Raw genomic sequence first — 13,754 nt, 5'->3', positions numbered from 1 at the left:
AACCAGGGTCTAAGTATCACTTTAGGGTAAGGGAAGGAATAAGCATTTATATAATGCCTACTATATGCCAGGCATTGAACTAAGTGAGTTTTACAAGTACCATTTGATCCTCATAACAATCCTGTGAGGTAGGTGCTATTATTATCCCCATTTACAGTTGAGAAAATTGAGGTAGACAGATTGAATTGTCAAGGACCATAGAGTTAGTAAGTATCTGAGGCTGAATTTGAACTCAGATCTTCCTGATTCCAGGCTCAGGGCTCCTTTTCCTGTACCACTAGCTACAATAGATTTTTTGTATGAGTAAAGGAGATCAGTCAACATGGAATATACTGTATGACTGGAAGTAACTGTATAACTAGAACTAACCTTCCACATGAGCAAGAAAGTCTGAGACCCAGAGATAAGAGATATTGCAAGAGTGGCAGGTAATGCAAACCATAGTTTGCCAATAATTTTATCTGTAATTGTCCCAATGAGTCATCATCCTGTCTTTGCTTCAAGATCTCTAGTGAGGGAGAACTAGCTGTTTCCTGAGGCTGCCCATTTCACATTTGTCTTCATTTAGGAGCTTGTATCCATTGTTACTTGTCTGTTTTCTTGGGGCCCAATCCCTCTAATTCATGAAAACCTAAGTTGAGAATGGGAGTTAAGGTTCTTTTCTCCACTTTCTCTGGTGCTTCTTTTCATTTTCTTATCTTGACTGTCTGGAAAGCAAACATAATTGTCATTATTAAGGGGAAGAAAGATTCCTAAAAGAACAGATAATGGTGCAACCTTAGGTACTATGGTTTGCTGTACCTTTCATCTCTCTCCCTTATAGAAATATCTTTGTTAACCTTGTTCTGGACTAAGAGTAGACAGACTACAGCCTGAGGGCCAAATCTGCCCTGACCACTTGAGCTTAGAGGTATTGAGTGGAGTCGAATTGATGAGGGCCTTCAATGCTAGGCCTTCAGGGCCTAGGAGTTTCAATATAAAGTTATTATTTAATACTTTCATGATCATGTTGGATTCCAGATAAATGTTTCAAATTTGGGCCTTTTAAAGAAGAAAATCTTTATTGCTTTTGCATATATGTAGTCTATTTTTTTAGTTGTGTCTGTCGCCTAAGTATATTTTAGTAATATAATTTCATCCTTGTCTCCTAGACAATAAGTGGGCAGCAACGATTACTGTGTTTATCCTGTGGTAGAGAAAAAGAGGCATAGGTGAAAAAATACCAGTATCCCAAGGTTATAAAATAAACTGTTAGATCTGAGTGCTCATGGACCCCCATCTAGTTCCTTAGCACTGGACTAGATACAGACACCTAGAAGTGATTGGCTGACTGCTCCATGTTCATGGTAGCCCTGCCTACTGCTTAATGAGAACAGGAGCAGAAGAGTGGGCAGAATTCTAGAATGATGGGAATGTTAAGAGACTAGCAATTGGTGACTGTGAATGCTACTGTAGTCATAGCTGTCACTTGGTGTGCCAGAGGGGGGCATTTTAGGTACTACCATATCCCATTCTACTTTCTGGCAAATGTGTATCTCTTTGCTAGAATTTTCAAGGATGTGTGTCAGTGATGTAACAATGATTATTGTAGTCGAAGCTATCGGGATGGCTGCTGCCCTTGGCATATAGGTATGGCTGCTACGACTATTTAAACATGCCAAGAGATTGTCACCCATGGCATGTTAATGGTGAAGAAACTGCTCACCACCACCTCCTCTGACCTTCCAGGGTATAATAGGATAGCACTGTAAGTAATGACCTTTCGTCTTCCACAGAGTAATGAATGGACAGCATGTTTATAGCAGAAAGAAGACCAGATTTAAAGTTATTGGGAGCTACTCAGTACCTGGGTTACTCTAGATGAGATATTTCACCTGTTTGAGCATCACTTTCTTCATCAGTAAAATGCAGTGGCTAGACCCTGATCTTCTGCTCTAAAGCCCTGAGATCCTAAGAGTACTTGAAGTAGAATCACCGAATGCAGGGATGACCAACTCAACACAGGTATGGAGTTGAGTAGGTGATATGCAGAATAGAAACAGACCTTTGACTTCCTGTTTTTTGGTTACTTATCTTACCCCATAATCCAATTTGATGAAAATTTTTTTTGATTGTTTGGACAGATGAAGGATATTAATGCTGACAGAATTTTTGATCATCAGTCAACAAGTTTTATTAATTGCCTCCTGTGTATCAGGAGGCACTGCTAGACTTGGGGTTACAAAGGCACAAATGAACAGTCCTTGCTCTAGTGGGGTAGAGAGGAGACAACATGTGTTGTATATTTAAATACTTACATGATAAATCGAAGGTAGTTTAGAGAGGGGGGCACTAGCAGTTGGGGGGCATCAAAAAAAGTGTCATGTAGAAGGAAGGATTCTGTAGTGTGGAAGTGACAAGGGAGTGTGCAATCCTGGTATGAGAATGACATGTGCAACAGCAGAGAGATGGGAAAACGATTGTGTGAGGTATAGCAACAAGACCATTTTGGCTGGACCATGGGGAGTGAGTAATGAATTAGTCAGGAAAGGTAGGTTGGGGTCAGATTGTTCATGTTTTTAAAAACCAAATGGAAAAGTTCATTTGGTCCTAGAGACGTAATGAGGTACCACTGAAGTGTGACTGTTTTTTTTAGCTTATGTTTTTTTATGTGTGCTGATTTTCTCCGTCTCCTCTCTCCACAAGATTTATAGAGAATCATGCTAATAAAAACGGTTTTAGAGATTCAGTTTATTTTTTTCAGTAAATTTGTATTGATGTCTTTTGTTTTTATATCTCCTATATATCCTGCTGTCATCCTTCCCCCTTATTCTAGAGAGACATCCCTTATGAAAAAGGAAAAAAAAAATCAGCAGAACTAATCAGAATATGGAAATGTGCTCTATTCCATGGCCATCTTTGTCAGTTTCAAGGGTGTGAGTTGAAACTTCATTGTAGTTTTTGTTTTACATTTCTCTTATTAGTGATTTGGAGCATTTTTTCATATGGTTGTTAAGAATTTGCAGTTCTTCTGAGAACTGTTCCTTTCACCAATTGTCTCTTGAGGGAATGGCTTTTGGTGATAAATATAAATAGATGTATAACGTGTTATTTATATGAATATATATATACATATACATGTATGCTAATTGTTACTATGTATTAGATACTAAACTTTTATCAGAGAAATAAAACATAAAGATTATTTTCCCTTTCTACCATATCCTTTCTTATTCTAGATAAATTAATTTTATTTTTAAATAAACTATTCAGTTTTGTGTAATCAACATATTGCCTTTATTTTTTGTTGGCTTAAGAGTACATATGCTATCCATAACTGGTTAAGAATACATATGCTATCCATAACTGTGAGAAGTAGAAGATCTGCTCCTCTTCTCATTTTTATGTGGAATGAGCTTTAATATTGATGTCATTCATCCAGAATGGATTGTGGAATATGGTTTAAAATATTGAAATGAAGCCAGTTTCTGCTAGACTGACTTTCAGTTTTCTAGAAGTTTTTTTTCCCCAATAAAATAGTTTTTTCCTAAATAATTTTTATTTTCTGGTTTGTGGAACATTGGGTTTTAGAGCTCCATTGTTTTGATTCTGCCTGGTCTAGTCTGTTCCATTAATCTTTCTCTTTTTTAACCAGTACCAGAGAGTTTTGATGACTGATGCTTAATAACAGTTTGAGGTCTAGAAATGCTATTCCTTTGTCCCTACCTCTTTTCACCATTTCCTGTGATATTCTAGCTCTTTTGTTTTTCCAGATGAATTTTCCTCGCTTATTGAGTGCTATTAAGTATCTCTTTGATGATTTTGATTGATATAGCATTAAAGCTGTAAAGTACCTTTGGTAGTTTTTATCATTTTTATTATATTGGCACTGCCAGTTCGGAGCAGTGAACAATATCCCTCTAGCTGTTTAAGCTGTTCCTTATTTCTTTTAGGTGTACTTTGTAATTGAAACGTATTCAAGTCTTTTGTATGCTTTGGTAGATTGATCCCCAGGTACCTCATGCATATTTGTAGATATTTGGAATGAGATTTCCATTTTCTGTTATTGCCTCTTGAATTTTGTTTCTAAAATGTAGAAATGTTATTGATTTTTGAGGGTTTATTTTGTAGCCTGCAACTTTGCTAAAGCTGTTAATTGTTTCAGTTAAATAGCTTTGCTGATTCCCTAGGATTTTCCAGGTATACCAGTGTGTCATCAGCAATTAGAATTAGTTTTATTTTCTTTTTACTTATCTTTATGCTTTTAATTTATTTCTCTTGTCTTATTATTATTACTAGCATTTCCAGCACTATATCAGATGATAGTGGGAGGAATGGGCATCCTTATTTTACTCCTTATTTATTGAGAAAGCCAGTTTCAATTTTGCTAATGATATCCTAATCCTATCCTGCTAGCTTACAAATGTGTGCAATCAATAAGCATGTATTAAGCACCTGCTGTTTACCAGTCATTGTGCTAAGTTATGAGAATACAAAAAGAAGGCAGAAGACAGACCCTGTCCTCTAGGAGCTGATAGTCTAATGGGTGAGACAACAAACAAATATTTGCAGAATGTTACATGCTGGATAAATAAGAAATAATTAACAGAGGGAAAGCACTAGAATTAGGAGAGATTGACAAAGGCTTTTCTGTAGAAGGGATTAGTTGGGACTTAAAGGAGACCAAGGAAGTCATTAGGTAGAGTTGAGGAGGGAGAGCATTCCAGACATGGGGGACAGCCCAAGAGAATGCCCAGTTCATGGAACTGCCAGGAAGTGAGGGTCACTGGATCAAAGAGTAAATGGTGGGGAATAAGGTGTAAGAAGACTGGAAAGACAGGAAGGGGCTAGGTTATGAAGGACTTTGAATGTCAAAAAAAGAATTTTTGTATTTGATCCTGGAGGGACTAAGGAGAGTAGACAGGCAGTATTTGATAATGTGACATTTCCTCTATCTCCTTCCATCAACCCCTCCATTTGATGAATGATGCCTGAAATCCTGGTATGAGAGACTCCTTTTGGTTTAAGACAGCAGTTCTTAATCTTTTTGTGGCATAGACCTCTTTGGCAGTTTGTTGAAACATGTATACCCCTTTTTGTATTTTTAAATGCATTAAAATAAAATATATAGGGTTATAGAGGAAACCAAAAGTAGTTATCAAAATATATTAATAAAAGCAAAACCAAGTTCATGAACTCCAAATAAACCCTTGTTTAAGGTTTCTATCCCATTAAAAGTATAGAACACTTGTAGCAGTAAGAGCCTTTACTGAGGGAAAGTTTTGCTTACAGAGAAGGTGACAAAGAACATTAGAGCCAAGAGAGGGTGGTCAGAAGGAAGCATTATAGTGCCAGCAATCAAACCAGCTTGGGGGTGGGGAGCAAGGATAGAAACAGAGTTGGACAAGAAGGTTGTCCTTATCAATTGCATGTAAATAATAAATGAATTAACTTCATATGGGTTATTGTCATATCAAAAGGACAGGGATGCTACAATCTTAGCAAGATACATGATCAGAATTGGGATTAAAGGTTGATACTAGTATTTCATCTCAACAAAGATTTGTTCAAGAAAGCCAACTAAAACTTGAATACAATCCTGTAGTAAAAGAATTATCAACTATTGAATTTAAGAGTTGGTGGCAAAATAACATTTTAGGCATGTGAGACAGAGAGTGGAAAGTCATGGAGGCAGGAGATAGCCTGTCATCTCTGAGGATAAGCCAGTTGGCGATAGAATATGTGGAGGGAAGTAAAGTGGAAGGAGATTAGAAAGGTAAAAAGGATTGCATTCATTTTTGTGCCATAGAGGCACCAGAATAGGATTCTAGGGGAAGTCTTTTACATGGGGAGAATAGTACAGATTTTTGTTGGTCCATTCATTATTATCCACAAATTTTTGAGGACTGATTAGCATTAGTCTGTTAGATCAAACATTAGTTTGTTTATAAATTATAAAATCTATTTTATTAAGCACCTTCTACTATTTCCCAGATACTGTGCTAAGCTCTGGAGATTATATATAAAAGTAGAAAACAATCCTTGCTCTCCAAGAGCAACAACATGTAAACAGCTATGTACAAACAGCATATGTAAAGAATAAATTGGGAGTAATCCCAGAAGGAAGACACTAAGATTAAAGAATCCTAGGAAAGGTTTCTTCTGAAAGTTGATATTTTAATTGAAACTTGAAGGAAGCCAGGAGGCAGAGATGAAGAGGGAGAGAGATTCCATATAAGGGAGGGCCGTGAAAATGCCAGTAGTCAGGAAAGGGAGTATCTTTTGTTTGTGAAAAGCATGGTGGCCAGTGTCACTGGATTGCAGAGAATGTGGAGGGGTGCAAGGTGCAAGGAAACTGGAAAGGTAGGAGGGGAGCAGGTTTTGAAGGGCTTTCAAAGCCAGAGGGTTTTATATTTGATCCTGTTGGTAGTAGGGATTCATTGGAGTTTATTGAATGAGAGGCAAGGTCACGTAGTCAGATTCGTCCTTTAGGAAGATCAGTTTGAAGATAGATTGTGATGGGGATACATTTGAGCTCCAGAAGACCAACCTGTCCATTTGTGAGGTTAAAGGGGCGTGTATCAGACTGGTAGAACTGTTATATAGAATTTTAAATTGTCTTATTTCTTGCTGTCTTTTAAAGCTTCAGGTCCATGACGCAAAATGACCCTCACAGTGAAGATTCTCATCCTTAAAAAAGAAGACCAAACCGGAGGTTGTGATGAACATGCCACTGAATCAGATCTCTGTCGTTCCAGCTCGAGATACTACCTCTATCAGGGTCTCCAGGAGTAAGACCAAAGAAAAAGATAGGGAAGAGGTATGTTACGGTATTTCTAAGTTTCAGTAGACCTAATACATGACTTTTATAATTAATGTTAAGTCATTTCTATGTATGTTAAGTCTTTTCTGAATTTCATTAGACATAATATATGACTTTTGTAATTAATGCTATTAAATCATTTCTACGTATGTTGTCATTTCTAAATTTCATTAGACATAATACGTGACTTTTATAATTAATATTTTCTCCAATAAATTACTCAAAGCCATTCAAATTTTAAAATTCTGGGATACTAACTTAAGGAAAAATTGTACTTTGATATGTTTTCATTTTTAAATACAAGTTCTATATAATTTTTTCACTTATGTGATGCCAAAAAAAAATACGTTCTTTAAGCTAATTTATTCCTTAGTTGAGAAGGCAGCATGAAAAGAATACCAGATTTAGACTAAGAAGACATGAGTTCTGACATTGAATGCACATGGCCTTACTGAAGTCATAAGATATAGCTTTAGAGTTAGAAGGGACCTCTGAGGTCATCTGGTCAGAACCTTTCATTTTAGAGATGAGAATACAGCCCCAGAAAAGTGAATGGATTGTCCCAAGGCTCCTAGTGACAGACCTCAGTCTTCTCGCTCTGCATCAAGTACTACACCATGCTCACTTACATTTAACTTGTTTAAGCTTCAGCTTCTTTTGCTAAAGTAAGAGAATAATACTTGTATTACCTAACTTGTTGGATTGTTGTAAGGATCAAATTAGATAATGCCTATAGAATGCTTACTTAGATCACTCTAAGGTAGTGGTCCTACTGTCACCATTGATGTGGCTATATTGCTACAAAACCACTGGCATATCTCTTCCATTTTGCATGTATTTGTTGACCTTCCATTTTCATCCAAAAAAATTCTTTTGGGACAATCTGACCCTATTGAATCTCATGCGGACCAAGCTTGCCTCTCTCCTGCCAGTGTGGTTTAAAATCTCATATACTAAGCTAGTGTTGTCTTTGACTGTGTCCTATATCTTCCTGTTTCTGAATGACACAAGATAGTGGTTGTCTCATCTTTATCATAATATAATAATTGGTGATTAAACTTATAATAAATAATATGTGTATGTATACACATATATAATTCTGTACCTTGAATCCTTCACCTGTCAGGACCTTCATTCCTCCAGAGTCATGGTGGGTCATTGAATTGATCAAAGTTATTAAGTTCTTTCTTTTTTTTAAATTTATTTTTAGATTTTGACATTCATTTCCACAAAATTTTGAGTTCCAATTTTTCTCCCCATCTCTCCCTTTCCCTCAGTTGGCCTCCCTTCTATCACACCCCACCCTTCCCTTATCCCCATCTTCTCTTTTCTTGTAGGGCAAGATAAATTTCTGTACCCCGTTACCTGTATTTCTTATTTCCCAGTTATAGGCAATAACAATTCTCAACATTCATTTCTAATACTTTGAATTCCAACTTCTCTCCCTCCTTCTTTCCCCACCCATCCCCACTGAGAAGGCAAGCAATTCAGTACAGGCTATATATGTGTCATTTTGCAAAAGACTTCCATAATAGTCATGTTGTGTAAGACTAACTACGTTGCCCTCCATCCTACCCTGTGCCCTGCTTTTTTTCTATTCTCTCATTTGACCTTGTCCCTTCCCAAAAATGTTTACTTCTAGTTACTCCCTTCTCCCATTTGCCCTCCCTTCTATCATGCCCCTCACCCCACTTGTCCCCTTCTCCTCTACTTTCCTGTAGTGTGTAGTGTAAGATAGATTTTCAAACCAAATTTAGTGAGCATGTTATTCCCTTCTTAAGCCATATGTGAAGAGATTAAACTTCACTTTATCCTCACCTCCTCCCTTTTCTCTTCCATTGAAAAAGATTTTTCTTATCTCTCTTATGAGTGATAGTCTGCCCCATTCCATTTCTCCTTTTCTCCTCCCAATATTTTCCTCTTGCACCTCTTAATTTAATTTTATTTTTTTATAGATATCATCCCTTCTGATCTATATGTGTGTGTGTGTATGTGTGTGTATGTATAATCTCTCCACCTATCCAAATACTGAGAAGTCTCAAGAGTTAGAAACATTATCTTTCCATGTAGGAATGTAAACAGTTCAGCTTTAGAAAGTCCTTTATGATTTCTCTTTCCTGTTTACCTTTTCATGCCTCTCTTGATTCTTGTGTTTGAAAGTCATATTTTCTATTCAGTTCTGGTCTTTTCATCATGAATGCTTGAAAGTCCTCTGTATCATTGAATGACCATTTTTTCACTTGAAGTATTATATTCAGTTTTGCTCAGTAGGTGATTCTTGGTTTTAATCCCAGTTCCTTTGACTTCTGGAATACCCTATTCCAAGCCCTTCCATCCCTTAATGTAGAAGCTGCCAGATCCTGTGTTATCCTGATTATATTTTCACAATACTCAAATTGTTTTTTTCTAGCTGCTTGCAATATTTTCTCCTTGGCCTGGGAACTCTGAAATTTGGCCACAATATTCCTAGGAGTTTCTCTTTTTGGATCTCTTTCAGGAGGTGATTGGTGAATTCTTTCAATATTTATTTTGCCCTCTGGTTCTAGAATCTCAGGGCAGTTTTCCTTGATAATTTCTTGAAAGATGATGTCTAGGCTCTTTTTTTGATCATGGCTTTCAGGTAGTCCCATAATTTTTGTCTCTCCTGGATCTATTTTCCAGGTCAGTTGTTTTTCCAATGACATGTTTCACATTATCTTCTATTGTTTCAATCTTTTGTTTTTGTTTTGTAACTGCTTGGTTTATCATATAGTCATCAGCTTCCCTGAACTCCACTCTCATTTTTAAAGAACTATTTTGTTCAGTGAGCTTTTGAACCTCCTTTTCCATTTTGGCTAATTCTGCTTTTGAAAGCCTTCTTCTCCTCCTTGGCTTTTTGGACCTCTTTTGCCAATTGAGTTAGCCTATTTTTAAAAGTGTTATTTTCCTCACCATTTTTTTGGTTCTCCTTTCGCAAGCTGCTGACTTACTTTTCAAACTCTTCTATGGCCTGAGCCCATTTCATATTCATTTTGGAGGTACTGGAGGCAGAAGCCTTGCCTTCCTCTAAAAGTATACATTGTTCTTCCTCATCGAAAAAGATGGAAGGAGATACCTGTTCACCAAGAAAGTAACCTTCTATGGTCTTATTTTTTTTCCCTTTTTTGTGCATTTTCCCAGCCAATTACTTGACTTCTGAATCCTTTATCAAGAGGAGGGTTGTAGTGCTTCTCCTCCCCCCAGGACCATGCTCAGGGCTGAGATTCAGATCCCCTGCTCAATTCTCCCAAAGGCTTTAAGCTTGAGCCTCTCAGACAAGGGCCCAGGCTGCTTCCATGGCCACAGTAGCTGCTTGCTGCCTGCTACTGCCACCGCCTGCTGCTGCTGCTGCCGCCTGCTGCTGCTGCTGCTGCCACTGCCTCTGCTGCCACCTGGGAGCAGTGTTGGGGGGACCCTGCTTCCCTCTCACCCATCTGGGAAAGCTCTCCCACACTGACATTTGAAGCTTTCTTTGACGCTTGTGAGTTGAGGGATCTGGGACCCTCCCTGCTGGGGATTCTGCCCCAGAGGTCTGTTCTGGGCCTGCCAGTGCCACACAGCCAGGACTGGGCTCTGCTCCGCTCAGCATATTGTGGAATAGACCTTTCCTGTCGATCTTCCAGGTTACCTGTGGCTGGACATCTCTTTCACTCTGTTGTTCTGTGGCTTCTCCTCCTCTAGAATTGTTGAGAGTCATTTTTTACAGGTATTTTGTGGGCGAAGTGCTAGAGTATATGCATCTTTCTACTCCATCATCTTCTGATCTGTGCTTCTTAAGTTCTTTCTAAGTTGTCTTTACAATATTATTGTTACTATGTTTTCCTGGTTCTGGTCACTTCATTCTGAATGAATTCATACTGATATCTCTGAAACCATCCTCTTCATCATTTCTTAAGGCACAGTAGTATTCCATTGCCTTACTTTCATATACTGTAGTTTGTTCAGCCATTCTCTAATTAATGGGTGCTCCCTTAATTTCTTTTTTTTTTTAATTTAACTTTTAACATTCATTTTCACAAAATTTTGGGTTCCAAATTTTCTCCCCTTATGTCCCCTCCCCCCACCTCAAAGCACCAAGCATTCTAATTGCCCCTGTCTGCCAGTCTGCCCTCTCTTCTATCATCCCTCTCTGCCCTTGTCTCCATCCTGTACCCCTTTACCTGTATTTCTTATTTCCTAGTGGCAAGAAAAGTACTTGACACTTGTTCCTAAAACTTTGAGTTCCAACTTCTCTTCCTCCCTGCCTCCCCACCCCTTCCCTTTGGAAGGCAAGCAATTCAATATAGGCCAAATCTGTGTAGTTTTGCAAATGACTTCCATAATAGTAGTGTTGTGTAAGAACTAATTATATTTCCCTCCATCCTATCCTGTCCCCCATTACTTCTGTTCTCTCTTTTGATCCTGTCCCTCCCCATGAGTGTTGACCTCAAATTCCTCCCTCCTCCCCATGCCCTCCCATCATCCCCCCCACCCTGCTTATCCCCTTATCCCCCACTTTCCTGTATTGTAAGATAGGTTTTCATACCAAAATGAGTGTGCATTTTATTCCTTCCTTTAGTGGAATGTGATGAGAGTAAACTTCATGTTTTTCTCTCACCTCCCCTCTTTATCCCTCCACTAATAAGTCTTTTGCTTGCCTCTTTTATGAGAGATAATTTGCCCCATTCCATTTCTCCCTTTCTCCTCCCATATATTTCTCTCTCACTGCTTGATTTCATTTTTTTAAGATATGATCCCATCCTCTTCAATTCACTCTGTGCACTCTGTCTCTATGTGTGTGTGCGTGTGTGTGCATGTGCATGTGTGTGTGTGTGTAATCCCACCCAGTACCCAGATACTGAAAAGTTTCAAGAGTTACAAATATTGTCTTTCCATGTAGGAATGTAAACAGTTCAACTTTAGTAAGTCCCTTATGACTTCTCTTTGCTGTTCACCTTTTCATGCTTCTCTTCATTCTTGTGTTTGAAAGTCAAATTTTCTTTTCAGCTCTGGTCTTTTCATCAAGAATGCTTGAAAGTCCTCTATTCCATTGAAAGACCAATTTCTCCCCTGAAGTATTATACTCAGTTTTGCTGGGTAGATGATTCTTGGTTTTAGTCCTAGTTCCTTTGACTTCTGGAATATCCTATTCCATGCCCTTCGATCCCTTAATGTAGAAGCTGCTAGATCTTGTGTTATCCTGATTGTATTTCCACAATACTTGAATTGCTTCTTTCTAGTTGCTTGAAATATTTTCTCCTTGATCTGGGAAGTCTGGAATTTGGCCACAATGTTCCTAGGAGTTTCTCTTTTTGGATCTCTTTCAGAAGGTGATCTGTGGATTCCTTGAATACTTATTTTGTCCTCTGGTTCTAGAATCTCAGGGCAGTTTTCCTTGATAATTTCATGAAAGATGATGTCTAGGCTCTTTTTTTGATCATGGCTTTCAGGTAGTCCCATAATTTTTAAATTGTCTCTCCTGGATCTATTTTCCAGGTCATTTGTTTTTCCAATGAGGTATTTCACATTATCTTCCATTTTTTCATTCTTTTGGTTTTGTTTTGTGATTTCTTGGTTTCTCATAAAGTCATTAGCCTCCATCTGTTCCATTCTAATTTTGAAAGAACTATTTTCTTCAGTGAGCTTTTGAATCTCCTTTTCCATTTGGCTAATTCTGCTTTTGAAAGCATTCTTCTCCTCATTGGCTTTTTGAGCCTCTTTTGCCAATTGAGTTAGGCTAGTTTTCAAGGTGTTATTTTCTTCAGCATTTTTTGGGGTCTCATTTCGCAGGGTGTTTACTTGTTTTTCATGCTTTGCTTGCATGTCATTCATTTCTCTTCCCAGTTTTTCCTTCACCTCTCTAACTTGACTTTCAAAATCCTTTTTGAGCTCTTCCATGGCCTGAGCCCATTGAGTGGGCTGGGATACTTCTGTGTCTTTCCTTGATGGTAAGCATTGTTCTTCCTCATCAGAAAGGAAGGGAGGAGATGTCTGTTCACCAAGAAAGTAACCTTCTATATTCTTATTTCTTTTCCCTTTTCTAGGCATTTTCCCAGCCAGTGACTTGACTTCTGAGTGTCCTCTCCACCCCCACCTCCCCTCCAGATCCACCCAGCCAGCACTTGGGGTCTGAAATTCAAATGCTGCTTCCCAGCCTCAGGGCTTTGGGTGGCTGCTATTCAGTGTGAGATTAAGTTTAGGTGCTCAGGTCAGGGCAGGGCCGCCTCTCAGGCTCAGTTCCCTCAGGGGGTTTATGCAGAGACCTTCGACAATGGATCCAGGCTCCTGCCTGCTTGGGGAGCCCTGGTCTGCTCCCGCCTCAGCCGCTGCCTCCCGAGGGGGCCTGAGTTATGGGGGCACCCCGCACCCCTCTCGACCCGCCAAAGAGACCGTCTCACCAACCCCCGTCACCTGTGGGTGAGGGACCCGCGCAGCCGCTGGAGATTCTGTCCCTGAAACCTGCTCGGATCCGCTCCTTTCTGCGCCACGCCGCTGAGGCAGGGTTGGGCTCTGCTCCGGGTCCGGGGTGTGAGAGACCTTTTGCGAGAGGTTTTCAGGCTCTCTGGAGCAGACATCTCCTCCACTCCGTTGTTCTGTAACTTCTGCTGCTCCAGAATTCGCCATGGTTCTTTTTTTACAGATATTTTATGGGCAGTGGGTTCGGAGGTAGCATATGTGCGTCTTTCTACTCCGCCCTCTTGTCTCCGCCCCCTGCTCCCTTAATTTCAGGGGTTGTTTTTTTTTGCCACCATAAAAAGAGCTACTTATAAATATTTTTATTTATATGGGTCCTTTGTCTCTTTGTTGTTGGAGGTGGGGTAGTGATTTGACCTTATAGTGGTATCACTGAATCAGAAGGTAGCAAGCCCAGTTGAATGACTTTAGAGGAATAATTCCACGTTGTTTTCTACAATTCACTGGTTTGCAGCCCCTCCAACATTTGTTTTTTTTGACA

At 39.1% G+C, this 13,754-nt stretch overlaps 1 protein-coding gene across 12 annotated transcripts in view; it reads left to right on the top strand.

Moving 5' to 3' along the window:
- MARCHF8 (membrane associated ring-CH-type finger 8) overlaps window positions 1–13,754 on the top strand; it is a 128,508-nt gene that overhangs the window by 36,547 nt on the left and 78,207 nt on the right. For 8 of the 12 annotated variants that reach the window (XM_072628517.1, XM_072628509.1, XM_072628510.1 and 5 more), the window contains one exon: window positions 6,623–6,799. In XM_072628517.1, the coding sequence (XP_072484618.1) occupies window positions 6,701–6,799 (99 nt within the window). In that variant the 5' untranslated portion in view covers window positions 6,623–6,700. Of the gene's footprint in view, window positions 1–1,410; window positions 2,005–4,502; window positions 4,526–6,622; window positions 6,800–13,754 lie in introns of those variants that run through there. The other 4 variants (XM_072628516.1, XM_072628508.1, XM_072628518.1 and 1 more) reach the window with 4 other exon arrangements.

This window comes from Notamacropus eugenii, chromosome 1 (genome assembly GCF_028372415.1).
Source record: "Notamacropus eugenii isolate mMacEug1 chromosome 1, mMacEug1.pri_v2, whole genome shotgun sequence".
Lineage (NCBI taxonomy): Eukaryota > Metazoa > Chordata > Mammalia > Diprotodontia > Macropodidae > Notamacropus > Notamacropus eugenii.
This window is presented reverse-complemented; position numbering and strand designations above follow the sequence as displayed.